At 42.6% G+C, this 27719-nt stretch overlaps 1 protein-coding gene across 9 annotated transcripts in view; it reads right to left on the minus strand.

Moving 5' to 3' along the window:
* Window positions 1-1270: 1270 nt before the first annotated feature.
* The window catches only part of RAI14 (retinoic acid induced 14), a 137109-nt gene continuing 110660 nt past the window's right edge, over window positions 1271-27719 (minus strand). For 6 of the 9 annotated variants that reach the window (XM_073891040.1, XM_025867418.2, XM_073891045.1 and 3 more), the window contains 14 exons: window positions 26022-26086; window positions 22357-22414; window positions 21596-21666; window positions 19644-19750; window positions 18735-18913; window positions 18444-18472; window positions 17288-17374; window positions 16090-16176; window positions 13645-13702; window positions 10745-10863; window positions 8541-10076; window positions 7194-7343; window positions 4048-4113; window positions 1271-3205 (listed from right to left, as the gene is read on the minus strand). In XM_073891040.1, coding sequence (XP_073747141.1) covers window positions 3128-3205; window positions 4048-4113; window positions 7194-7343; window positions 8541-10076; window positions 10745-10863; window positions 13645-13702; window positions 16090-16176; window positions 17288-17374; window positions 18444-18472; window positions 18735-18913; window positions 19644-19750; window positions 21596-21666; window positions 22357-22414; window positions 26022-26086 — 2690 coding nt within the window. In that variant the 3' untranslated portion in view covers window positions 1271-3127. The remainder of the gene's footprint in view (window positions 3206-4047; window positions 4114-7193; window positions 7344-8540; window positions 10077-10744; window positions 10864-13644; window positions 13703-16089; window positions 16177-17287; window positions 17375-18443; window positions 18473-18734; window positions 18914-19643; window positions 19751-21595; window positions 21667-22356; window positions 22415-26021; window positions 26087-27719) is intronic. The other 3 variants (XM_073891041.1, XM_073891042.1, XM_073891043.1) reach the window with 3 other exon arrangements.

The following is a 27719-nucleotide window of genomic DNA, read 5'->3' on the forward strand; positions in this document are numbered from 1 at the left end:
AGAAACTGAATAGCTGTTGCCTCTGGAGAGGTAAACTAAGGACTGGGAGGAGAGAGATTTATTTTCAGTTTATTTCAGTTGACATCTAGTCATCAAGTCTTGGGAGTTTCTTTTCATACCCCAGCTTTGGCCTGAAGCATTTCTTTCCATCTAAGACGACTGGTTTGGATGTAGCTCAGTTAAATGCCCAGCTGTGTGTGATGTTTCTCCAAGAAATCATCTTCTGAGTTGAACAGCTGGCCTCCGTTGAAGTAAGTTCTCCTCACAGGGTGCATGCACTTGATGACTTAAAATAGTTAATAACTTCATATGCCATTTGCATTATTTTTATTGATTTATCTTTTGTTTTCGGGGTGAGGGGGCATTAAAGGTCCAATTAAGCATGTACGGCGTGTAGTGATGAGCTGAAGCCGACGTGGGAGAACCGTGTTGAGTGAAGGGAGATGGCCCATTGTATTATGATAAAGAATGTTAGCTATTTAAATAATTGCACCCATTTCACTGTCGTTTGGGTTTTTTTTTTTTTAAGATTTATTTATTTATTTTTAGAGGCGGGGAGGGACAGAGGGGAAAAATATCTCTCGAGCAGACTCCCTGCTGAGCAAGGAGCCTGATGCAGGGCTCCATCCCACAACCCATGAGATCATGACCTGAGCCGAAACCAAGAGTCGGACGCTCAACTGACTGAGCCACCCAGGCGTCCAGTCATTTGGTGTTTTAATTACGATTCAACCTGTGAGAATTCACCCTAAAGAGTTTTTTAGGAATGAATTATGCTTGTAATGTGATAGTTGATAGAAGGTATTTGACTTTTTTTTTTTTTTAGCATGTGCATGTATTACCTTTTCAAAAAAGGAAAAGGAAAGAAGAGAAAAAACTATCTAATGGAAGCTTTCAAATGGTTACAAAGACTACAGACAACCAAGGGGCAGTTTTGAATTGAAGAGCCAGGGTACAGCTGCCCACTAGGGGCTGATGCTTGGGGCTGAGGTGCTAATCAGCTGACCTTAAATAAGGGTTCTCCTGGGTTATCTGAGTGGGCGCCAGGTAATCAGAGGGGTCATCTAAAGTGGAAGGGGGAGTCAGAGTCTGAGATTAAAGATGCTAGGAGATGGCAAGGAGGTGACAGATAGTGAGAGACTGTGGACCACTGCCTGCCACTGCGTGTGACTTGGGCGAAAAACACCATCACACCCCAGCACTACTGACCCGCTCTTCGGAAGCCATACACATATGCTTATGAATGCACCAAAAATCAACAACACAGATGCAAAATGAAACAAAAGTTTATTTTCTGCAATACCTTCTGTAAATTACAAAGGCAAAAATGCTAAACTACAGCATATAACTTTTCAATATTTAACCAGAGTACTTAAAATAAATATGCATCCTGAAACAAGATAAAAGGCTACACTTTGTCAGGTGTCCTACAAAATGTCTCAAGTTTTATACTCTGCAGCATTTCTGTGCGGGGGGTAGGAAGGAGGGGTTTGCTTGTATTAAGGGCTGTGACAAAAAGTCCTTTCACATTTCTTTGGAGCATTTTCGAAACTGCTGAACTATACACAACTTAAGAAAAGTAACACCAAGCTTGAAAGCCATTTTTGCTTTGCTGTCGTTGGTCCTCATCCAGTAGAGATGAACACATCCTCCGAAACAGCCTAGCACTCTGTGTGCGCAGGCGGCCCTACGGCACGTGGGCCTTGTCAGGGCAGGCCTCTGCCCTTTCCTTTATATACCTCGGAGAGGTCCATGCTCAGCTGACATCCCTCCTTAGGAACAATGCCATAAGGAAGCTGCGATCAAGTTCAAAAACACTTTTAACCTGAAAGTAAAGTGAACAGAAATATTTTCCCCCATGACCTTTGCTATGCACCGTCATGTGTACCATATTGGGATTTTTAGTTTCAACGTTGGAAAAGTGATCGGTACTAACAGTCCTTCCAGAGATCATTTTTACGGGCACTGGTAGAGCTGGGGCATTCAAAAATACTCAGTGGGTGAAAGGAGGATTTACCGTATTCAGAAATGTGCTACAGTTCTAAGGACACAATGGCAGAATGTCTAGGGATACCGGTGGCAGCTCATGTTGAGTTTGGAAAAGGAATAAATACATAACTACCCTTGGCTATAGCGGAAAACTCTGAAGAAAAAGTTAGGCTTTAAAAAAGAGTCACAAGCACGGTTACCTAAAAATACTTTGTTAATAGAGTCTAATGTAGATTTCACTTATTTAGGGGTTTAGCTATGAAAACACCTTTAAGAGCCAATAAAAATATTGTAGAGAAAAAAAACACTTTTAAAAAAATTGAGGTGAAGAACCATGAGGCATTTCTTTTGGCTGTAAACACGCAGTTTACTGTCCCTTGTTGAACACAAACGTCTGGATTCCTGAGCTTCACGGATAACAGCAGGAGGCCAGTTTGCATAGAAAATCTGCACTATGTCAACAATTTGCTTTAAAAATAACTTCTAAGGACAATTTGCTTTTGTTTTTCAACTTCGGATTTTAGTGAATAGTCTCATCACACCACAGGACCAAGGAGCGAGCAGCGTGATGAGCTATATATAAGGCAGATGGGGGGAAATGATGGAATGAGAGCTTTTAAAATCCACAGGCTATCACAATAAAGGCTCTTCAGCATGCACCACATAACTAGTGCCAGACTAATTTGGCCAAAAGTTGAATCATGTTTTAGGATTGGAAACCAAAGGCAAAAAGAGCCCTCCAGTGCTGAATGGCACGGCCTGAGTGTGGGAACGAAAGCAACGTGGAGCGCAGGTGTCAGCATATCCCTCTGGGACCACGAAGCCCCTCAGCTGGTCAGCCACAGAGGAAGGTGCCCACTGCCAGCACCAGGACCAGACCCCTGGGTGTGGCTGACCCCAGCTCCGGAGTCTGAAGGGGTAACACGGTGTGTCACCTCGGCTGCTGAGGTCTCTAAGCGGTTCTGAGGACAGTCTCCCCCAGGGCCCAGTCCTCAGAAAGCTGCCTTTGGAAAGGGAAAAAGCTCTGCGAGGCCACGGCACAGACCACGAGTGAGCACAATGGCAGTGGCTGCCAACAACTCCAGATCTAACGCAAAGATGGACAACAAGGGGGCAGTGTCCTGCCAAGGAATCCATTTTACTTCTTCTGGGACTGGTTTTTACACATGGTAAGGATTTGCTTCAGTACTTTCTGGACATCTTCGTCCATCTGGCCCTAGGAAATTCAAACAAAAGACAATCATTAGAACCCAAGTTGAGTCTTGGCGGTCTGAGCCCTAGGGAATGTGATGGCTGGCTGAGATGAAGCCCTTGGCTTTTCCCCCAGATCTTCCAAAGGAATGTTAGCCCTATTGATCCCCACATTTCTATGAGGGACTGAGAGAGAGTGTCCCTCAGTCCCTCTCTCTGAGAGACAGAGGGACTCTTTTCCCTCTGGAGGATGATGAGGCTGGGTCTACCAGAGCCGCCAGGCAAAGGGTTTCTGGGTCTCAGTTGCAAATGTGAGCCCAGCTAGCCAAGCCACCAAGAGTCATGGGGTGAGACCGTGCTGACTGCTCTAAGAACATGGGCACGCCTGAAAATAAAGCCTAGGCTCCTCCTCCTGGTGAGGGTAGAAGCCACATCCTCCTTTGGTTCTCAACAAATGATGAGGCGGCTCTCCATCAATGGTGTAGGGCTCCTGACAAAACCCAGAGCAAAGCAATAAGCATTTTAAAGCTTCTCAACGTAAAAGATTCTCCTTGAATTTTCATTTGTTCTACTAGTTTAACGATGGGAGTTTGGGTGACATCTGCTGTGGTATTTCTTTTTTCTTTTCTTTTTTTTTTTTTTAAGATTTATTTATTTATTTGAGAGAGCGAGAGTACATGACAGGGGGGAGGGCCAGAGGGAGAAGCAGGCTCCTCGCCGAGCAGGGAGCCCGATGCGGGACTCGATCCCGGTACTCCGGGATCATGACCTGAGCCGAAGTCAGTTGCTTAACCAACCGAGCCACGCAGGCGCCCTGCTGTGGTACTTCTTTAAGATACCCAGATACTTCACAGGTTGTTAGCATACCTGCACAGCGTACAGAAGATGCATTCTGTAAACAGATATGACCTCCTGGTGTTGTTTCTTGCATTCCTGGAAAGAGATGATTTGATATTGTTAAGAGCTTAGGAGACCTTTAAAGAACAAAACCAAAAAACTATAAGAAAGCTGTGGCCAAATGCTCCCCAAGTGATTTCCTCCAGCAAATGCTAGCATAGGAGGCTTTTAAAATTGGTGTGGGCTCACTGGGTTGTATATTTCTGAACACTTGTCACTATTTGTAGGGCAACATTTGTCAATATTCTTAGGGGAAAAAAATCTACCCATTTCATATTTTTGGTATGTCAACTCTAGGAGAAAATTCATGAAAAAGTAGTTACTACATAATCCCACCTTTGTTGCAAAAAATGTTTGTATAACTACTTATGCAAATACACAGACACATTCTCACAAAATAAATGGTGCAAAGAAACATCAAATGCTAAAAGTGACCATCTCTGAGCGGTTGGATGATGGACCATTTTTATTTATAGAAACTTTTCCAGAGTCTTCTGTATTTTCCAACTTCTCTACAATAACCAAATATTAATTTAATTTTAAAAAATCTATTCTTTTAAAAGGAGCTATTGGTTTCTCACTATATAGCCAGTCATATAGCCCCCAGGGAGCTCAATTATTCAGCTGTCAGAGTACCCAGGTGACGAACAGGGTGACGAACCAATCTCAACTGGTTCCTCGGTACAGCTGTTCATGCCTGTTTCTCCTTGTTGAGTTATTATTCCAATTCCTCTCAGTAACTATTTCAAGAATCTTCACTCAGCTCTAAACTTTTCTAAGGAGATGCTTTTCCTCCTATTTCATGATGAAATTTGAGACTATCATATATAGATCACTTCCAAAGTCTACAAAAGTCCATCAATAACCTTCTCACCTCCTTCTTATGAGTGTCAGAACATGAGGTGTCCTTAGGACCTCCCTCTGTGTTGCTTCCTCTCACCTTTTGGACACCTCCACTCAATTATTTAAAACTTCATCTTCTGATCATTGTCCTCCTTTCCATCCCTGTATCTGGCATCATTTGGATGACGGCGATACCCACATGCATGAGCCATGAACACCTCGGTCTCAGTTTCCCCAATGTCCACCTCAATGACTTGCTCGTCCTCCTTCCAGCCATACACTCTCACCTGCCTGTCATTACCTCTGAAATCTCAAAAGAAAGCACCTCACCCTCTGGTTACCAGCTCCTCTCTTTCCAGCAAATCTACTTTAGGCTTCCCCTGCCTCCTGCTGTGGTTCGTCAGCCCATCAGACACTGGCTCCTTGGTCACTTCTCTAGGACAGCCCACTGCAGTCCGGATTCCATCCCACCACTCCACTGGGTCTGTCTTTGCCAAGGCTGCCAAGGGCCATGTAAATGCCACATCCCAGTCCTTGCTGCCTCCGACCTATCCCTTCAAGACTTCGCAAGCATCGCCTCCTGCAGGAAGCCTTTCGAGACATTTCTTCTGTATGCCTGGAGCATGTTGAACATCTCTCTACCAATGGAGGCTGACCACATTGAAAATATGGAAAGTCATTGAGTATAAATTCGGTGAAGGTGGGACTATGTCTTAGTCACTTTTAGATCATTAGTGCCTTGTATAATATTGTGTTGAAAATTGTAAAAATGATTGTATGAACCATCAGCATTTTATCTACAAGTCTGTGATAACCGCTTCATCAGAAAAATGACCTGCACAACACAACAGGGAGCTTCTTCTCCTCCCCTGATCAGTCCTTCACTGCTAGAGCTGATAACACAAAAAAGCTAGTTTTGTACTCTGTGGCCAGCCAGCGTAAGGACTGCAGAAACCTGAATTCACCAGTATCAAGTCTGTACTGAAGAAATCTTACAATCCAGGTCCTGTTTGTCAATGGAAACTAGAGATAGTCCAGGACAGGCTAACCTTTGGCTTCACGTGGAAAATGTAACATCCCCGTGTCAACTAAAACCTTCACAAATGTTGTGGGAGGTGAAATGATGACCCTCCAAAGATGTCCGTGCTCCAATCCCCACAAACTGTGGAATGTTACCTATATGGTGACAGGACCTTGCAGTTGTGATTAAGTTAAGGATCTTGAGATGGAGGAAAAGTTTATTCTGACATTTATCCCTTAAATGTAATCACAAGGGTCCTTATTAGACAGAAGCAAGAGGAGGAGGAGATGGGAGGGCAGAGCCAGGGGGGGAGTGATAGGCTTCGAAGCTGGAGGTAGGACCCATGAGCCAAGGAAGTTGGGTGGCCTCTAAAAGCCAGTGAAGGCAAGGAAATGGATTCTCCCCTAGAGCCCCTAGAAGAAACCAGCCTTGCTGATACCTTGCCTTTAGTGAAATTGGTTTCACATTTAACATCTCCAGAATGTTTTTTTAAAGATTTTTATTCATTTATTTGAGAGAGAGCAAGAGTGTGAGCGTGTGCAATGCGGGGGAGGGGAAAGAGCAGAGCGGGAGGGGAGAAGGACAAGCGGACTCTGCGCTGAGCACAGAGCCCCACGCAGTTCCATCCCAGGATCCTGAGATTACTACCTGAACAGAAAACTAAGAGTCAGACGCTTAACTGAGCCACCCAGGCGCCCGTCTCCAGAATTTTAAGAGCACCGATTTTTTTTAAAACCAAGTTTGTGCTGGTCTGTTACAACAGCCATAGGAAATAAATACAGATACAAGAGGACTTTCCCAGGTCATATAAGGAGAGGAGCCAAGAAGCAGCTTCAGATGCACAGATACACAGCTATCAGAGATCCTGGCCCCTAATAAGAAAAAGTTCTTGCCACTGCCAGAGACAGTAATGACTGTGGTAGAAAGATGGAGAGGGGGTGAACAGTTAGTGGATGCGTGACCACGGAGCCTGCGCCACTGTCCTGCCGATTCCTCCCTTCTCAGAGGTCCGGGCGACCCATCTCGATGCAGGCGACGCCCGGGAATGCCACCACACCCTCCTCCTGCCCTCACCCTGGAAGTCTTCAGTCAGTTGCTCTGTGGAGCCCCACTCCCATAGGCTGGGACTCTTCTCACCCCAGCCTGCCCCCCCCATCTCCAGCTGAGCTGGTGCGTAATCTGCCCGGCCCACTCTCCCTCCCCCCACCCCCCACCCCCAGCCCCCAGCAGGCAGGGAGAGAAGCCCACTCACAGCCAGCTGGTTCTGGAGCTGTTTGACCTGCTGCTGCAGCGCTTCCAGCTGCTGACTCTGCCTCTTGGATGAGCTCGCGGAGTACGAGAGCTGCGAGAGGCTGTTCAGGGCCTCCTTCAACTTGGTGACTTCCTTCGACATCTCGTTGATCTGGCGAGAAAGGAAAACTATCAATAGGCAAGAAAGGGCCCGCAGAAGGAAAATTCCAGAGCGTTCCAAGCCTTGAACAGAGCCTCTCGTTGGCCTCTGGGACTCGAGACTTTGGAACAATTTCTTTTTCATTTTTTAAAGAAAGCCCATAAAATGAAATAGGTAACAAAATCAGCAAGCACATGGCCCTCTTAAGGCCATTATATTCAAATAAGGGCCCCGGATTAAATCTTGCGCTTCGAGGCATGAGGGTAACAAACGCTATGGCACTGATAGCCTTTTTCACTCTGAAAGGGGGTGTTGTTGAAAAAATAAATCAGAACCAGGATTTTAGGCATTCTTTATTTGAAGACAGCTATGCCCTCTTCAATAGCGCTGACACAGGCAATCAGGAAGAAGTTCTAGGAACCCTGATTTCTATGGACATCTTGCTTTAAAGTAAACACAACTCCTCCCCGCAACCCAGCCTCTGCCTTCTGACTCCCTGCTCCCTTGGCTTTGCAAGCTTTTTTTGAAATCTTCATTATATTAAAGGAATAAGTGATTAATAAATAAAGGAATAAATGATCAGAACACCTGACCCAGGGGACGGGGGATGCAGAGCGGATTCAGGCTCGGCACTATTCTCCCAGTTGCCCTTTGTTTTCCTCCTTCCTCCAAGCCACACCCAGCCCATCTCTACTCACCTGCTCCCCCCACCCCCTGCCTTCCCCTCCTATCCACCTTTGCCAATGAGGGCCAGGGAGGGCGGTTCTTCCACTGACTCAGAGGAAAACTCCTGGAGCTTAGGGAAGCAGGATTAAGTCTGGGAATATTTAGGTTTCCATATGATGGAAGAATCTTTCTGGATTCCGTAAGAGTTGAAGTTCAAGATGGGTCACAAATGCCTTTCAGTTTGTGGGTTCACTTCTGATCCCTGCCACTTGGCAGAGCTTCTGTAAAATCATTTTAAACAAGGGAAAATATATGCACATATGTGAAAATGCTTTAATGTAAGGGGACCGATAGACAATCAGTGGTTTTTTTTTTAAACAAAAATGTCCCACCTACTATTCTTAATGTGGCCGTGGGGACAGATGGAGTCACATGCAGAGCTTTTGTGCATTCACAACAGGTCAGTGCTAACCAACGCTAAAAACGTTAACTGTGGTAAAGGCTCGCTAGCTAGAAATGCGACAGCAATGCCATCTCACCAACCTTCTTGTCTTTATCCTCCTCCAGTTTGGAAGAGCTCTCCGACTGTCTCTTCAGGTCTTCCAGTTCCTCCTGAGTGTCCTGGAATTGTTGACGAAGTTCACTTGCTTCCTGCTCTTTGGCCTTTAAGAGAGCCTGAATATTCTCCTTTTCCCTTTTCATTTGTGACACCTCACTTCTTATCTGGGTAAGCTCTGAATGGGCCTTCTCTTTCTCTTTTACCGAATCCTTCAATTTTGAGGCCAACACACTCACCTCACCTTCTAACGATGACTGGAGCTTTGCGTAGGCAGACCTGGGCACCATGGCGTCCGTCATAGCGGCCTTCTCTTCTAGGAGCTGTTTCTCCAGCCTTGCCACTTCTCCTTCCTTGCTTGCAAGGTGCTCTTTGAGACTGCTTATTTTTTCCTCCATCTCTTTGGTGGTGGCCCGCAGCGTGGTTATCACTTGCAAATGTTCTGTGATGGAGACGGAGTTCTCTTTCTGGGCATCCACCAGCTGTTTGAGCTGGGTCAACTCATGCAACACCTTTGAGTACTGAGACTTCATTTCGGACAGGGCCTCTTCTGCCTTAGCTCTGGATACGTTCGTCACTTGCAGCAGTTTCTCATGCTCCGCTTTGTGGATATAGTCGGCCGTTACGTCTTCTAGAGATTTCCTCTTCCTATAATCCTCCAGCTCCGCCTGGGCTTCTTTGTACAGCTGGGACAGCTCGCTCACCTGTTTGTTGAGTTCATCTATCATCCTGTTCATGGCCTCTTTCATGTCCCCGGCTTCATCCCCGGCCTCCTGGGTTGCCTGACTCTTTAGGGCATCTTTTAATTTCATGATTTCTTCTTGGGCCTCTTGGTACTTCTCAAACAAAAATGCTTTCTCCTTATTCATGTTCTCAATAACAGAGCAATATGAACTTTTCATTTCCTCGTATTCTTCCACGGGAGGCTTGATGACCATACCTTTCTCCCTCTCTACAAGTTTTTCTTCTAACTCCCTCACCTTCTCTTTATTTCTTTCACTTTCTTCCACTGCATTCTGGAGGTCCTGCTTTAGCACATCTACTTCCTCCTCGGTGATCCTTAGCTCTCGGAGACGCGAATAACTGTCCACGCTTTCCGGCGAGACGAGGCCCAGTTTCATTTGCTTCTGCACGTTGAGGACTTCCTTCATTGCCTCCTCGTACTTGCTCTGGGTTTCTTTCAGTTTCTGGCTGAGGTCGGAGCCGTTCTCGGAAATCTCTGCACTGTTTACGCACACCGATTCGGCCCTTCTGGACCGGAGCTCGGCCCGGAGCTGCTGCTTCTCCACTTCAGAGCTCTCCAGTCTCTTCTGCAGGTCTTGCAAAATCTCTTGTAGTTGCTGAATTCGGCCATCGCTGTCGCAAGTGGATTTACTCGAGGAATGTGGTAAGACGGATGGAGAGGATTTGGAGTCTGGCGGAGAGGTGTCACTAGGTTTGCCCAGGGGTGGGGCCAAGTCAGTTTGAGTGGAATGGTAGGAGTCAAAGCTCAGGTCTGCTTCTGCCTCCTTGGGTGACTTGGCCTGGGAAAAAGGCAAGAAGGAAATGGCACCAAAGATGTGGTCAGGTGAGCAAGCAACTGGAAGGAGGGAACAAATCCAGAGCTTCCGTATCAGAGAGCCACAGGGTTCCTTTATGTGTACTCTTGCCCCATGACAAAATATGGTCCAGGACATGAGAGGTAGATTAATGACACTAAGCTTATTCTGTGCTCTATTAGGACCGCTGATGTGTGCCACTTTAAAAACACAAGATTTGTTTTGGCTCTAAAGCCTCTGACTCATAATTTTTCCTTTGCTTCTCATATTATTCCAGTTGCCGAAAGGGGCAATGGGCTTATTAGTACAGCTACTTCTTATTTAAGTTCTTAAATCTGCTAAATGATCAGCTCTACTAAATGAATGGGTAATTATACATGCGCACACACACACATACATATATGTCATCTATAACATAGACTAAGCATATAATTATGTATAATTGACCAATTTAGCAATTTACAGAAATGTAGTTAATGAATACCTCCTCTCTCAACAGATAATTTGGAACTGTAAAATGCTTGAGGCTAACTGTATTAAAAAAGGAAGAAACTATATGAGATGTTTAAAACAAAGTATCATCTGACTAACCCGAAAAAAACCCCATAGTCTGACACTACAGAAGAGTCCGTGGTAGCAATCTCTGTACCCACCTGTAATTTATCCTGTAATTCCTTATTGTGTAAGGTAAGAGAAGCGACTTTTGCTTGCAACAGGACAAGAAGATCTTGTTGGTCAGCTTCAGAACTTATATCCAATAAGCTATCAGCACCTTGGAAAAGTGAAAAGCAATTTCAAATAATATTTAAAAAATTAAACCAGTCTTTCTCTGCCCTTTAACCAAGTCACTTTCTACCCAATCCAGGGCTTATTCCTGGTCCTGACTATGAAAGAAAGCCTCTAGCAGCTGGGTAGATGAACAGCAATTCTCAAGTCCTGGGGTTTCCTTCCTGGGGTATTCCCAGCACAGGACCAGATGCCTGGATGCATACAAGCTCATCCGAAAACTGATGGGATTTGTTCATATATTTTCCATTCACCTGATTAAGTATCATACCTTGGTTGCTTTTTGTTCCTCCCATGCCTAGTAAGTCCCATTTCTGTGAATCCTTTTAGAAATATCCTGGTTTACTTCTTATCCCTACCACTGTTACTCTGGTTCAAACTTTATCACCCAGCTTGGAAACCCTGCAAACAGCCCTGTAACAAAGCTCGCTCTCTCTCTCTCTCTCTCTCTCTCTCCCCATAGTGAAAATATCGCCTTACTCAGGCTAATCTTCCTGAAGCATGCTTTGATAGGGTCATTCCTGTGGTTCAAGTGCTTTAATCACTCTCTCTCTCCAAAATTTATCTCCAGACTGCTTCCTCAGTTTAAGGCCTCCATCATCTGGTGCCAATGTACTTTTTCAGGTGTGTGGCCCATGATCCCTAGTAACACATCTTCCTCAGATCCAAACTTTCCATCATACCCTCTATATTCTCAACACAAAGCTGCTGCCTTAATTCTTCATGCATACGACTGCCCTTGCAGCATCTCTTTGGCTAGGTCACTTGCAGGCATCTTTCAGGACCCATCATTCGATGACGCGATGACCACCCCACCACAAAATGGTCTCCTCTGGATCCCACAATCCTACTGTTGATAAACCCCCACTTTTTGACATCCTATTGATTATCACGCTGAAATGGCATCTAAAGCAATGCTACTCAACGTGCTGAGACAAGAACCTTGTTCCAGAATGTCATTCAGCACACCTCCTCCTTCATGCAGTGTTCCTACGGGGGGGCGGGGGGGGGAAGTGCCGGACAAAACCGTGTGCTTAGCGGTATCGCTGGATGGCTTTCTGGTGCAAACTCCTATTTCCTGTAGACTGGCAACAGTTTACAGACCACAATCTGAATAGCACTGACCTACATTCTTTACCGTTATTTTATTATTTTCTCACAGGCATTTAATGCAAAGATGAAAACTTTACTCTTAATTTGGAAGGATACAAAATGACATTTCTTCATAGAAATGTTTACTTCTGATGTCTGGTGCCTAAACCACAGCTTTATAGAGTCCCCTTGACATAATGTCTGTTGAGTTTGGAATAAACCAGAGGACTGAGAGCATGACTGTAATTCTAAACTACAGAAACTACTTCTCAAATACAATGGAGGGGTGCCTGGGTTGGTTGAGTGTCCAACTCTTGGTTTCAGCTCAGGTCATGATCTCAGGGTCCTAAGATTGAGCCCTGCCATCGGCCTCTGTGCTCAGTGAGGAGTCTGCTTGAGATGCTCTCTCTCCCCCGGCCCCTCCTCCTGCTTGCACACATGCTCTCTCTAAAATAAATAATTTTTTAAAAAATAAAATACAATGGATGGTTTTTAAAGAATCCAACAAGTGTTCAATTAACATGGATCTCTGCCAGGAATTAGAAAGTTTAGTATTTCTAAATTCTGTAAGTTAAAAGTTCCAAACACATGAAATGCATAATAGGCTAGGAAAGTGAATGCTGAAGCAAAAGGAGCGTTAGAAATAATTTATGTGACATTTTAAATGGACTCTGGGGGTACTGTACTACATTCTTAGAGAGTAAACCCACTGGATGGACTCTTAAGGCAATGAATGAAACCTTGTCTTGGTGAAGACAGTATGACTGTGTGTGACTTCATTAACATTGTGTCTTTGCATATACCTATTTAAAATCCAAAGTAGGAAAGTTAGATCGTGCAGCCATGGAAGTGCTCAGTTGGCTCTCCTTTCAGGAAATAACTTGCTGCCCAGTGGCAAGGACTGCTGCTTGCTGACGGCAGCAGTGGACCTCATTGCAAAATCATGTTTTATTTAAAGTGCGTAAGAGGGGGGCGGGCACCTGGGTGGCTCAGTCAGTTAAGCAACAGACTCTTGGTTTTTGGCTCAGGTCATGATCTCAGGGTCATGGGATCGAGCCCCACTTCAGGCTCTGCATCCAGGAGAGCGTCTACTTGAAGATTCTCTCCCTCTGCCCCTCCCTCCCCCTGCGCATGAATGTGCTCTCTCTCTAAAATAAATAAATCTTTAAAATAAAATAAAATGCACAAAAGAGAATACCCAGGCTGTAGTAATTTAAGAGCTGATTTTATAATACACCAAATAACCAGATCTGGCAGCAGGTCTAATAACTGCCATATCTCTAGTAGAGAGACTGTCAATGATATTTCCAGATACCCGCGATAAGAGTAAGGTGACATGACGTTATCTGTGAATTCTCTTATTGGCAAAGTCATGGGTCTGCTAATATCACTGAGGGTTATTTGTCTATATTCATAGTTGAAGGAAGGGCTAACATTTAGGGACAAATGAAAACAGATATATTTTTTTCATATCCGTGCTTACAGACTCCTTAAAATCCAGGTAAAAGCCTCCGGAAGTAAAGAAAATGTCAGCCTGTGCAGTACTGGCGGCTCTGGGGTCCCCAGGGTTCCCCACCCTCCCTGCACTCCCTCCCGGCTTGGCCTTTGCTCTCGTTAAACGGCCATGGACTACAGACCTGTCAAAGGGACACAAGCAGCTCTCCCTTCAGCTTACCTGTAGTGCTGTCACTTAGTCTGTCTTTGTTTTCCCGGACAGAACTGACCTCAGCCTGCTGGAACGCAAAAATGACTTAAAAGAATATTCCTGACTGTAGTATTCCACAAGAGAAGCAAGCAAATTTTCCTCCCTGAGCTGACACAGAACAGGTAGCTTTCTAGAAAAAGTTAGAAAATCCCCAGGAAAGAAAATATTTTAAAATATAAGTGAATAAAAGTGACAATTATCTACGGAGGTATAATCTCTAAAATGTTAGGTTCCAGAGCATATAACCTCAAAATATTTTTCAGAAATTTCATTTAGTAAGTATAATACAAATATCTTTTAATATTATAATAACTTTATGTCTTTGTCCTAAAACTTGAGATGGCAAATATTACTTTCATAATGAAATACAAGTTTTACCTGTCTGGGTAATACATTGATTAAAATACATTAGAACTATTTTTTTAGCTTTACTATTTTATACATTGCTATTAATGTATTATTAATATTTCTAAGAGAAATTGTAGTAAATAAGACCTGTCAGGGAAGATAAAGGTAATTTTATAAAGGAATAAAAAGCTTTATGGTCATGGATTGACAATCCTCTAAAGATTTCCTCTAAACCTTTGTCCCTGAATATCTGTCTGCTAAATACATTGCAAAAATTCTTGCAACTTCAAAGCCAGACTTTCATTTCAAAACAAAATACAACAAGTTGCCAGAAATTTACTATGTTTCATCCAGATGAGCCATAGACCTGATAAGAGAGATAAGTTTTCAGCAAAGGAACTTTTGTGAAAGCCCAAATGCTAAAAATAAAGTGGCTCATTTTTGGCAAGTACTCATCTTTACAAAAAGCTGTCTTTTCACTTTATAAAAATAGATGTTTAATTTTTCAGCTATCTTAAGGTACAATAAACAGCATCCATTTAAAGTTTATGGTGTAAGGGGATCTGATAGATATATACCCATTGAACCACCACCATAATCAAGACACAGAATATTTCCATTAACTCGACAAGTTTTCTCCTGCTTCAACGCAGCCAATCCCTGCCCACCCCAGCCCCGGGCAACCGCCACTCTGCTGTTAGCATTATCTAGAATTCCTATAAATGGAATGTCATGGGTATGAATTTGTGTCAGGCTTCTTTCACTCAGCATGATGACTTTCAGATTCATCTATGATGATGCTTGGACAGCTCTGCATTCTTTTTTATAGCTGGGTAATAATTAATTGTATGGACATATCTCATTATCTTCATCCATTCACTTGCTGACGGACATTTGGATTGTCTCTAGTTTTGGGATATGTGAATAAAGCTGCTATAAACATTTGTGTATATAATTTTTTGAGACATACATTTTAATTTCTCTTGGATAAACATCAGTGAGTAGATGGCTAGATTGTATGTTAGGTGTATGATGAACTTTTAAAAAAACTGTCAAACAGTTTTCCAAAGTAGTTTCGCCACTTTACATTCCTACCAGCAGAGCAGAACAATTCTAGTTCTTCCACATTATCACCAACATTTGGTATTTTTAAACTTTAGCCATTCTAAATGGTGTCACTTTTTACCTTTTGTGTGTGTGGGGGGGGTAAAGAAATGAAAGTCTTTTTACACTCTATTTCTGAAAATTGTAATTTGTGATATTATTCTTTGGAATGCATTGCATCCTTTGAGCCACTTTTATATTAGAAGATAGTAGGGTACTAATTGTAAGAGCATAAAACTTTCTTGCCTTTCCTTGCATAGATATTCATCTTAAGAATTTATTAATAAAATCTAGTTAAAGTGGGAGAAATGTCAGGTTGACAAGCTTTTTCAGATCACTGTGCATCTAAGTTCAATAGAAAATTTATCTTTGGTAATTCTTAGATGGGGGAAAGCAATATACAATGATACCACTGCAATTTCATTTCAACAATTACAAATTTTATTTTCTTTCCAAGCATAATTTCCTAGTGATGGTTAGGTAAACAGTTAGTAAATTGAAATGTCCCCCCATTTCTTAAAATACTTTCCCACAACAAATCTAGAGAATCAGGTAGAATGGATTTTCTAAAATTAATGCATATTAGTTTACAAAAAACCTTAACTAAAAATATACAATTACTTGTCAGTAAGACATCAAAGAATAATCAACATTTCTTTCCTTTTGATTGGCATTATATCAACTCGATTTAGTAAGAAGACTGGCTATCAGCTAGTTCTTATATTTGTCCCTTTTTATAAAAGGAAGAAAATTAGTTATTACTTAATGAATGTAATTTATTCATTCTACTCTTTGTGTGTGGAGTCCAGGCCAGGAGAAATAACTGAAGGGTGCTTCTTGATGAAAAGGTTGTGAACCAATCACTGGGAAGTCTATTTTGTTCTGCCCAATGTTGTACCACTTAAAATCATATCTATTATGTATCTTAAGATTCAAAATTAATTGGACACGGAAAGGAATTACCTTGAAGGGTGGTTCGGCAAAGAACACAGATTCCTTTCCCAAAAGTGGTGTTGAAGTTATTGATCTTGGGGAAGACACATCACTCAACTTAAAAGACAAAATGAAAATCACAGATAAAGAATGCTTCTTCAAAGTCTTTTCTTCTCTAGTGCCAAAGAACTCACCTACTTAACCAGTGCAAATAAATCTAACAGTAACCATCCTTAGTCTCAATTAATTCAAGGGTATTTTCAACTTAATGTAGCCCCTCAAATACTTTCCAAAATCTTGTAGAGTATAACTAAGTAACTCTGCTCCTCCAGTCACGAGAAGCAATTTTCAAAACCTATAAAACTGTGGCATGTTGAGAATATTATCAGTGAATATGCTCACATAGTTAACATAACTTATCAGAGGAGATAGTCCTCTCAACTACTTGAGAGATTTCACAGACATCTGAGCTTCCTTCTCTAGGCAACAGTCACTATAAGCTCAGAAATGAAAGCTGCTTTTAATATTAGCCAACCTTCAGTGTAATGAGAAAGGCAAATATATTTTAGCAGTGTTTAAAGAAACCAATTAAAATTCATTTTCAATTAACTGCCTCACCAGCCACCCATTCTTCTTGCTTTTATGTGAGCTATTAATGTGAGGTACTAAAAGTAGACTGAGCTTCACTTAAGGAAGAAGTTTCTGTCATAAGATTTTGAGAAATTACCCTGAGGCTTTTATTTTTATTTTTTTCCCCGAGGCTTTTAAAAAAGATACTGTTCAACTCCTCAGCCTTGCAATAAAAAAGAATCAACATTATTTCCATACTAATAATCAAAATCCTTCATATTGCTCTCTGTAATTGAAAACCAGTAAAGAAAAATTTAAATGTGCATTTAATGGGCACCTGGGTGGCTCAGTCAGTTAAGTGTCTGCCTTCTGCTCAGGTCATGATCCCAGGGTCCTGGGATCGAGGCCCACATTGGACCCCTTGCTCAGCAGGGAGCCTGCTTCTCCCTCTCCCTCTGCCCCGCCCCCGCTCCTGCTTGCTCTCGCTCTCTAGTGTTCTGTCAAACAAATAAATAAAATCTTTAATAAAAAATAAATGTGCATTTAAGGGTCAATTCTAAAATATTTCTTTTTGGCCTAAACACAAAATGACAAAATTGTGGTTTTTTTGTTGGTGATGTTGTATGTTTGTTCACTGTTGGTTTGCTTTTGTCTTTACCTGGGTAGGACTGATAGGAGGTGGTGGAGCTTTGCGTTTTTTTGGAGTTCCACTTCTTTCTGAGCTTAGTTTAGAGACTTGATCATGCTGGAAGTTATCACAGTCCAAAGAACGGAGGTGGGTTAGTTCGGTTAGTAAAGTCTGAACAAACAGCTTCATCAACCAAATGAGAAAAACCTCAACTGTTCATGCATTTCTTACTTTATCAAGACCTGACATCTGCTGCCCACACAAAAATAAGTAATATGCATGCTCCAAGTGCTCTTCCAGCAGCCCATGCTTTAATAGCCAGAAAATATAAAACACAAGACAAAACCAGATTAAGTTGGTGTGGAGAACTGGGAAAGTGGAGGATGGGGAGCTGTCTGCCCCTGTTTAGAACCCAGGATACATTCCTCATCTAGCTTCTGTCTTAATGCAAAGCAGTGGTATTTCTACCACCTTTGCATTAGTTTCACTCCTTTCCTCAAAGAATGCTGATATGGGGGCAAAGGGAAATGTCATCTCTGAAGGTTATAAATAAGTAACCCAGCTAGTGCCTAATAAATTCAGTATTGACTATTTCCTGTTTATGACAATTTTTCAAGAACCTTGATGTATAAGTAAATAAACACAACAGTCAACTATACACCTCATCAAAAAGGGAAAAAACACTGATGATGTTTTTAGGGAAAAACTCCAAAATAACAGGGCAATCTTCTCAATTTCTGCATGTAACTCTAATGACATTTTAGAAAAGTTCCAATTAAAATGCAAGGACAAGCTAAACCTCTTATGTTCATTAAATATCTCACACTACCATGGATGGAGGTCTATAATCCATGGGATACACAAGCATTTAAAATATTGTTGTTTGTTCACAGAGTTAACCAAACATTTTTACACCGACAGAAAATATTAGTACGTTTCAGAAAAAGGTGAATATATAAGCAGCAAGTTTTAAAGTTACATGCTTTGGCAACAGGGTAAACCATTAAGAAAACCTTTACCATTTTCTAACAATGAATCATTTATTCTAAAGATTTGTCACTCCTTAAGCATTTTCAACATAGTTTTTGTCACTTTTCTAGTGGACCACAGAGTGGTTTAATCAGGTCCTTTTCAAAGTCCCACAAGCTATGATGACAAAAAAATTCTCTCCCCCAAAGATAAATACCTGCTTTGGTTTTGTTGGTGTCTTTAAATCTGTAGAGGAAAAAGTGGAAAAAAAAAAAAAAAAAAGAACTGTAAGAACCATGACTCACATCCACTTTGGGACTTTGGGTGGCAGATACACACACACACTCACACCCATAACACAACAAACACAATATTTAACACTTCATTTTTCTTCAAGAATATGTTTAAAGGAATAACAGAATAGATCATATTGCACACATTCCTTTACCCTTTGGGGAAAATGGAGTGGATAAATTTAAAACAACACTGGCTATTTTCTTTCACATACCAGAATCCTGAGAGATTTTTGATAATAGAAGGCTTTGAATTCCTGCATTTTCTGAGAGTTTGGAATAATGTAAGGCATTGTGTCCAAGAGAATCTACAAGGTTTAGGTCTGCACCCTTTTTAATTAAGGCTTCCACGATATTAGAGCTGCTGATCTCACAAGCCAGCATGAGAGCAGTTCTAAAGAAAAAAGGAGACACCAAATTAGTACTAACACAATGGGAAAACACTTTCTTGGGAAGTCATTTATCCTGAAAACAAGGAAAAGATGATTACGTGCAGTTAAACATATACACTTAATCCAGGGAATTTGAAATGTAGTGCTAGCGAGATGAAATTATTTTTTTTTCTAAACTTCAGATTAAATCAAAACATTAAACCATATGAGGTCAAATAACAGAGACATAATCTTCTAAACATAATCTTCTAAATATGATGGAATTTAATATGATTGGCAGAAATTATGTCCTCTTTTCACCTCAAGCATTTTAAAGTATCTATACATCATTATGACCATTTTTAAAAGCAGCCAATATGTTTACTCTTCTTTAATTTTGCATGAAAAGCCATTGGAAATGGCCTAGTCACTTTAGTATTCAATAAACTCATCATAGACTGAAGTCTGAGGGAAAACTGTTTTAAGTGAAAACAGATTCTGGATTATCAAAAGAGGCAGGAGGGGTGCCTGGCTGGCTCAGTCAGTAGAACATGTGGCTTTTGATCTCAAGGTCGTGAGTTTGAGCTCCATGTTGGGCACAGAGTTTCCTTAAAAAAAAAAAAAAAAAAAAGGCAAAAAATGAAAAAAATTAAAACCCCTTTATAACAAATGATCCAAAAGAGAGCTGTGTTATTTTGAGACTCCCAGAATGTAGATATCACCGAAATCCCATGATTTCTATTTCTGTGGTACCTTCCATTTTTGTCCCTGGAATTTACATCTGCTCCGTGGTCCAGGAGAAAGCGACAGACCTCACTGTGGCCATTTTGTACTGCAAGCAGCAGTGGTATATTCCCATCCTAGGAGACAAATTCAGATTGATTGTCACTCAGACACCAAATGGCCAGAATTGCAAAGGACCTTGTTCTTTGTACATTTATTCCCGAGCCATCCCGCCGCCACAACAGTTTGCATCCCAACTGTGTGCTGTTACATCTCAGCACAGCTCTTCTTACGGAGCTGCACCAACTGTTAGCTTTTCCTCAGAACCTCGGACTCTTGGGTTGCTTGTTCCTTCAGCGACCATTACCCGGTCTGGCGATGATGTGAGAGGGAGGGCAACACCAAGTATGTAAAGGCTCAAGGCAAGTATATCATGTTTATCGAGGAGATGGCTCTGGAGAAAGGAAGGACTTGTTTCCACAGGTGGCGGTGGCAGCTTCTTCCAAGCGAACCACATGCTTCCTACCATTCATTCCGCTATTCCCTTCTCAGAGAGTGAATGCTTTCATAACCTCACAGGTGCCAAAACAGAACAGAAATTAAGAGTCTGTCTATTCCTGACACCTGGCTAGATAACAGATGAATGGAAAGAATGATTTACGATGACAATTGGCATTCCTTTAAAAAAAAGAAAATGATGTTGAATCACTGTATTATATACCTGAAACTAATGTAACACTGTATTTTAACTACACTGAAATTAAAATTTAAAAAAATAAAAAAGGCAAAAAAAAAAAAAGAGAACGAGAGAGAAAAAAAATGAGATCCCAACTCATATACAAATCATGTAAGGAAATTAAGAATTTAAACATTATTTACAACAGAAAACAAGAAAAAATACAAGAATATATAGGTGACTTTTTTTTAAAAAAGATTTTATTTATTTATTTGAGAGAGAGAGAGTGAGAGCCGGAGAGCACGAGAGGGAAGAGGGTCAGAGGGAGAAGCAGACTCCCCGCCGAGCAGGGAGCCCGATGCAGGACTCGATCCTCTGACTCCAGGATCATGACCTGAGCTGAAGGCAGTCGCTTAACCAACTGAGCCACCCAGGCGCCCTAGGTGACTATTTCTACAATCTTAGGGTGAAGAGGTCCTAACTCAAATGATACAAACCATAAAGAGAAGCTTTTGTTCTGCTTTTTCCTTGAACATTCCTCACAAATGGGGTTGATAGTAATTCTTAAGGTAGATGTATTCAAAGAGGCACAGGAAAAAATAAATTACAATATAGCCAATGATTTAACATGAGGATTTAAAAAATATAATTACTGCTTAAAGATTGAGTCTCCATTTAAAATAGAACTTCAGACGCATTTCTAAAAAGTTATCTCTGTGAAGTTATAATACTTTCTGGTTATAAAGCACTGAGATTCAGGGAGTGGGCATTCATCCTCAGATTCTATATACTCACTTAACAATATCCCCATTAGGTACAATGCATGCATGTCAATTCCCATCCTATGGCAGGAAATTTAACTTTGTAAACCAGGAGTGAATGGCATGTACATTTACTCTCAAAATAGCCCAGCAAGGTTAAAATAGTCTAGAGGCAGTCTTCAAAGTTGAGAAACACTAACCAAGAGTACCCAAGATGATACATGGGAAAGAACAGAAATAACAGAACTTCAATTTAGACTTCTTATTTCTAAAAATCAAGAAAGTCAGCCTTATTAATATTTAGGTTGATGGCAGACAAGCTCAGAAACAAATACACACATCAGGAAGTGCATGTTGCAAAATGTCTTATTAATGGTTCAGGGACCAGTGGAGAGAATACTTGAATCCATCTGGCAGAAGAGGACCCAGGCTGGAAATCACTAGCCTTGCCAAATGCTGAGGTCTCTAAATGTCTTCGTGACTTTCGGGAGTAGCCCAGAGCACTCTAGAAACCAGTGTCCATCTAGTAGCCGCCCGATACTCACCAAATCCTTGAGGTTTATAGGGCTTTTGTGCTCGCAAAGAGCCTGCACGGCTTGCAGGCAGCCTTGTGCCGCTGGGGAAGGAAGCAAACACCACAGCCCATCACAACACTGTTCACACAAGCAGGGACGTCAAACACGTTCAGTCCCACCCAGTTTGCCTATGTTACTCTAGTTGCACCGAAGAGCAATGGTATCAGGAAGGTTAAGTAAGGTGTTTTCAATTATTATTAAGTTTCGATGTTTCTAGACCTAAAGCCAGTGGCTGCCAGTTGCCCTTATACAAATACTTGGTTTAGCATTTTGTAAGGACTTAGCTTGTCCACAATGAGCACTAACGGGAATTTATAAATCTCATCATTCCTGAGTTCAGTGTCAGCGTTCTATTACTTGGAGCTGTGTGACAGATAACAACAGACAGTAAAACAGAACACTGATAAATAAAATTGGGGTTTCTTTTGAGCCCCAAATCAAAAAAGTCTGTATCAAACATCACATGAAATCTGCAAATGCTTATGAGTACCTCTTAAATAAGAAGCTTACATTAATTAAAATACAATAACCATGACAATTTTTACTGTTTGGCAGGCAATTGATAAATTCTAGATGTGTTCTTTGATAAAACTCCACACGTTTTGCAAACTGAGGGAAATGGAAATTCTAGGAATGATGACAAACAGCATCAGAAATAAAATGGCTTGAATGAGGAAAAGGAAAATTTAGTATTTCTTGTGGCAGAAGATAAATAAGAGACTGGAAGTCACCTGCATAATGTAAAGCTGTTTTCCCAGAACTGTCAACGCTTTCGGCTGGGCATTTAGACTAGAAGACAAAAATAAATAAATACACATAATAAAATTCAGTTCTGTTCAGTTCATCCTTTTCTTGCAAGGTTATGATGTATCTTATTAGGAAGAGTATAAATAGGAATAAGCCCCTATTGCTGCGCTCCGGGGCCCACTGGGGGGGGGGGGGGGGGAAGAGACTCATTTCCAAGTAATGGTGACCCAGGCAAGAGGTCACCTCTTTGTTGCTTTGGCTGTCCTGTCCTCTCTCACACTAGCACCCATCACCAGCAGATCATCCCCACCAGCTAACACACATGCTCTAGGAGTTCTCATCTTGATCCCATCTTTCCCCCTATTCCCTGCCCCAATTCTCTATCTCCCTTCACAAAACCAACTTTCTGTCAAGAACCCCCCATGTGCAATCCAGGCTTCCTCGCTCCCCATTCACTTCCAAACCCAGTGCAGCTGCGCGCTGTCCTCCAGACTCCACAGAGATGGCCCTAGTCGGTCACCAACAACCTTCATGTCTCCCACAACAACAAACATCTGGGTCCTCCCCCTACAGCAATCCACCCCCTTCTCCAAACATTCCTTCCTCTCGGCTCCACACTAGCCTGCTTTCCTGGCCCCTGCTCTGGCCACTCCCCCCTCCATTAGCCAAACAGAACCTTGGGGTTCCTTGCTGCTCTCTTCCTTGGTAATCTCATCCACACCCACCAAGAGGCTAATGACTCTCAAATGGAAATCTTAACAATAACCACCACAATAGTGCCTACTAGCTATCACGTGCTGGGCACTCTTCAAAGAATTGTTTTTAGGCTCCTCACAACCCTACATAGATCCTATTATCACTCCCACCGTCATTTGAGGAAACTGAGATACAAAGAAGTTAATAATTTACTCAAGTCACAGGAAGTGGCAGCGCCAGGATTCAAACCCAGATGTGCTGGATGTGCCCATGTTCTTCTCTGTACACAACAGACATCATCTCTGAGTGCCAGGCTGGATAACCCATTGCCTAGTTCACATTCCTGCTCCCCGTAGGCACCTCAAACGCAGCCCAGCCCAGACTTCTGGTCTCCTCTCCCTGACGCTTCCCTGTCTTTGTCAACAGCACCATCACCCAACTAGCCAACGAGCTAAAGATCACTGGGCCATCTCTGATTTCTTCTCCACCCCCTCCGCCACCATGCCCGGTCATTTCTGTGTCCTAAATACACCTGCTCTACTCTCTTTCCCCATGATCACCCCATCAGCTAAGCCAGCACCTGCTCACCCAGACAAGCTGTGGCTGCCTCCCAGTGGTCTCCACAGCTCTGCTTTTGCCCCTATTCTCTATAGCACTAGAGTGGTCTTTTAAAACTGAATTCCTTGAAAGCCCTCCCCAGTTCCACGCTGTGCTTAGAGGAGTCACAGTCCGCCTATTATGCCACACAGGCTGGCACTCCATGTCCTTCTTTCTCCTCCTCACTCGTTTCGCCCCGGGCTTTCCTTCCTCCTTAACTAGAGCCTTTCCTACCGGAGGCCCTCTCTCCTTGCTCTTCTCTCTGCTTGAGAGGTTTTCCCCTTGGCTCTTTCCATCATTTGCAGCTGAAATATCACCTCCTCCATGGGGCCTTCCCTGAATATCCACCCCACACTCCTCTCTCTCAGGTCTCTGTTAGTTTTCTTCATGATGTTATGCAATATGTAATGTGCATTTGCGGATTTGTTTACAAGATGGCCAGCTCCATCAGGATAGGGGCTGCTCTGTTCTCTGTTCGTGAGCATATATTCAATGCTTGACACAGTGCATGGTGCCCACGGGACACTTGTTAAAAGCAGGGGGGCCTAGCGGGCTCTTAGGGGAGGGAGAGGGTTCATTTGAACTTGAAGAATCTCACAAGACTCTTTGTGCTCACTGCCTTGAGGAGGCAGAACTTTAAAATGGTAGCCACTGGAGAAGAGAAGTCTCTTCAGCAGACAGTAAGAGCAAAGGCCTAGAGAGCCTACAGGGGATTAAGTGCAGAGGGTAAGGGAGGGCAGGAGATGACAAGAGTCCCAACAAAGAGGGCAGGGTATGCCAAGACACAAGTGAAGAATTAGCTAGAGAGGTCCAGGACCCAAGGAAAGCAACCCATTAGTAGGACATCAAAGCCTCCGGTTTTAGCAACTATTCAGAAAGAAGAACAGCAAATTTGCAAGTTAGAGGCAAGAACAGGCAACGTTAGAGTGAAATGTCTGTCTGCCCGTCAGTGGTAAGAAGAATGGAGATCAAGTTACGACTTACCATGCTTTGGCCTAATTTTAGAATAGCACAAGGAAGTGTTTAAAGGCTTCAAAGATTCCAGAGAAAAACCAATCCATTTGCATAACCAGATATAAAATTACATTAGAGGCTAGAATATCTGGTCCTTGCCCATGAGGATTTCCAGCTTGTCAAGTTCATTCTTCCTGAAAATCAGAGCCAGATGCAAAGTCTGGATAACCAAGCCAGACTGGGAATGGAGATTTAAAATACAAATAAGTTAAAGAAAAAATGAAGGTAAGGCCAAGGGCATGGAGGCAGGATACTGGGACAAGTCAGTGATTTGTCATTTATCCAGAGTGCCGGGTCTCAGAGAAGGCAGATAAGTTCTATTTTAACCATTTTCAGAGAGATGCCTCATAATAAATAATAATAATAATAATAATAATAATAATAATAATAATAACAACAACAGATGTTGATCTATTTTTCTTGAATTTCACTTCAAAGACCCGTTAAGGTTATGCATTCCCGGCATTGGTGGTAGCTTGCATCATGTAATGGAAGACAAGAAGCTGTGTGATCAACAGAGCACGACAAGTTGAAGAATGTGACCACATTTCTGCATTAGAATTGCAAAGCCAAATTAAAGCAAGATGCCGGTCCCACACAGCGCTTGCTCGGGAAGGCTGAGGCAAGAGCACTACAGAACAGTCTTCCAAGCGCAGATGTTATTGCTCTGTGTCGTTCCTGAAAACCACCAGCTTGCATTTTGACTGGCAGCAGCTGGATGTTACGGTATGGACTGCTATCAGGAGTTCATTAAATATTCATCTTTAAAGATTTACAGAGGTCGTCCCCCTACGTGAGCATTATAAGCGGGCAAGCAAACCCGGGAGTTGGCTTGAAATTATAAAGAATAAAACCAAGAACTTAAACAAAAACCAAGAACTAAAAGCTCATTAAAAGTTACGCATGAGGAAATAATGGTTAAAATTCTGTTTCTCGGTAAGAGTTGTGTTCTCCCAATGACAGAAGGAGAGAATACTAGGGTACTGGAGATCCTGTATCATAAGGGTCTCCAACAGCATGGAAAAAGTTTTTAAAACTGACTATGTAAAGGATACAAGTCTTTCAGGAAAGAAAATGAGGAGCTGAATAAAGGAGAGAAAAAGGCTGGATCCCAGGAAGGCACTCCAAATTCTGATTAGGACCCTCTTCCCTTACCAGCGCAATTGCTATGGAAATAATCTTCTCCTTGGTTATCATTTAAAGAATGACGCCTCTTAGGAAATGCAGTTTCTGGGATGGTATTTAAAGGAGTGTGCCTGTGTTTGTTCTTTCACAGATAAGGGTATTCTTAAATTTTGACATCATTTTAAAAAATTTATCATTTTAGGTTGTTCCACGTTACCTGAAGGAGCTTCCGGATGCATTCATAGTGGCTGTTCTTGGCTGCGAGGTGCAAAGCACTGTGTCCTAAATGGAGTGAAAAAAAAAAAAAGTTTTAGAAAAAAGGGCCACACATTTTAAATCCCTTTCTTATCTCTATAAGGAAGACAACTATGAGGAAATAAACTGTTCTCCAACAAAGACGGGATTGTTACTCTTGAGGGGAAGACCTCAGCTTCTTATCTGTAAAGTTCAGTGACAAAAGAGCGGAGAACACAGAGCATCCTGCCCACTGGGTAATATTCGGGGTCTACTCCAAGTGCCGTTTCTCTTGGGGTGCCATGAAATCTTAGCTAGGAGCTTGCAGGTGACTCAAGACATGCAGCTCAGCTCTGCAACTGTCAGTATGTATGCCAAATGCCCTGCATCCACATCAGCCACACCAGGCTTCGACTACCACAGGCCCAGGAACCCAAGAGAGGTCGCCCATGGGCCAGGCGAGCACATTCTGAACACCCACACACTTAAATCCCGATGTTGGACCTTTCATTTCCCTCTCCTCCAAACGTGCTCCAGCCCCTGCCTGGAAATCACCTGGAGTTTTCAGATATTCAAAATCCTTCTGTGGAAGAAGGGGAAGAGCTGTAAAGCCAGTAATACACTATTTAAGTGGCATCTCTTTACATTCCCTTCATAGAACGTGACTCCAACATGAGGACTCCGATGCCTCAGCGGTCAGCTTTAGGAAATCCTCGTGCTGGCCCCAACTCTCTCCACTGTCTAATGGGCCTACAGAATTTCTATGGAAGAGGGGTTGAGGGGCAGCCTCTCGGCAGAAGGCCTGGCTGCCAGCCCAGCAGGCTCCCACCCAAGGCCCTTCCCAGCTGCTCTGCGCTGAGCCCGGAATCTCTCCCTCCGGATCACCACACGGCTTACTCGCTCACCTCAGGTGCGGCTGAAAGGGTGCTTTGGAATGAGGTATCCCCTGACCTCCCCTTTTAAAATTCCCATTCCTCGGCCACCTTTTTAATCCTTACTCCCTGCTTCACTTCTGTTCTTCACAGCACTGAGCACCTTCCCACACTCCCTTCCCACCCCAGCCCCTCCACACAACACACACATTTATGGAGATCATTGTTTTTCTTTCCCCACTAGACTATGAACTCATTGAGGACGGGAAGTTCTGATGCATTCCCTGCTGTGTCTCTAGTCCAGCACTGGTGATGCGTAGTAGGTTCTTAATACACACTTGTTAATTTGAATTAGAAGGTATAGCTCATTCCAAATGTCTGGGGAGGAGGTCTGGGGGGAAGGAACCAAAATTACCACTGCTGGCCAACCCAGCACACATAGTCAACTCTTCTAAATCCTCCATTTTCCAAACTTTTTGGCCAAGATACGCCCAATGTAACACCTGTAAACAACCCATACTTTGGGACATGCTTCAAAAATGGTTTCTCAGCCTCAGCGCTATTGATTCTTTAAGCTCTGTGTGTTGAGGGGAGGGAGGTTGTCCTATGCATTTTAGGGTAATAAGCAGTACCTCTGGCCTCTACCCATCATATGTCCATTTGTGATGATCAGAAATGTCTCCAGACGTTGCCAGATATTCCTTGGGGGCAAAATCACCCCCGGGGAGAACCACGGGGCTTAGAGACAACAATTTCTTTTATATGGTGGTCCAGTCTCCAAATATCATTTCTCCTTTTTGAAATAGTCT

The sequence above is a fragment of the Callorhinus ursinus genome, unplaced genomic scaffold, assembly GCF_003265705.2.
Source record: "Callorhinus ursinus isolate GAN/ISIS: 27379988/994484 unplaced genomic scaffold, GSC_fseal_2.0 scaffold3, whole genome shotgun sequence".
In the NCBI taxonomy this organism is placed as follows: Eukaryota; Metazoa; Chordata; class Mammalia; order Carnivora; family Otariidae; genus Callorhinus; species Callorhinus ursinus.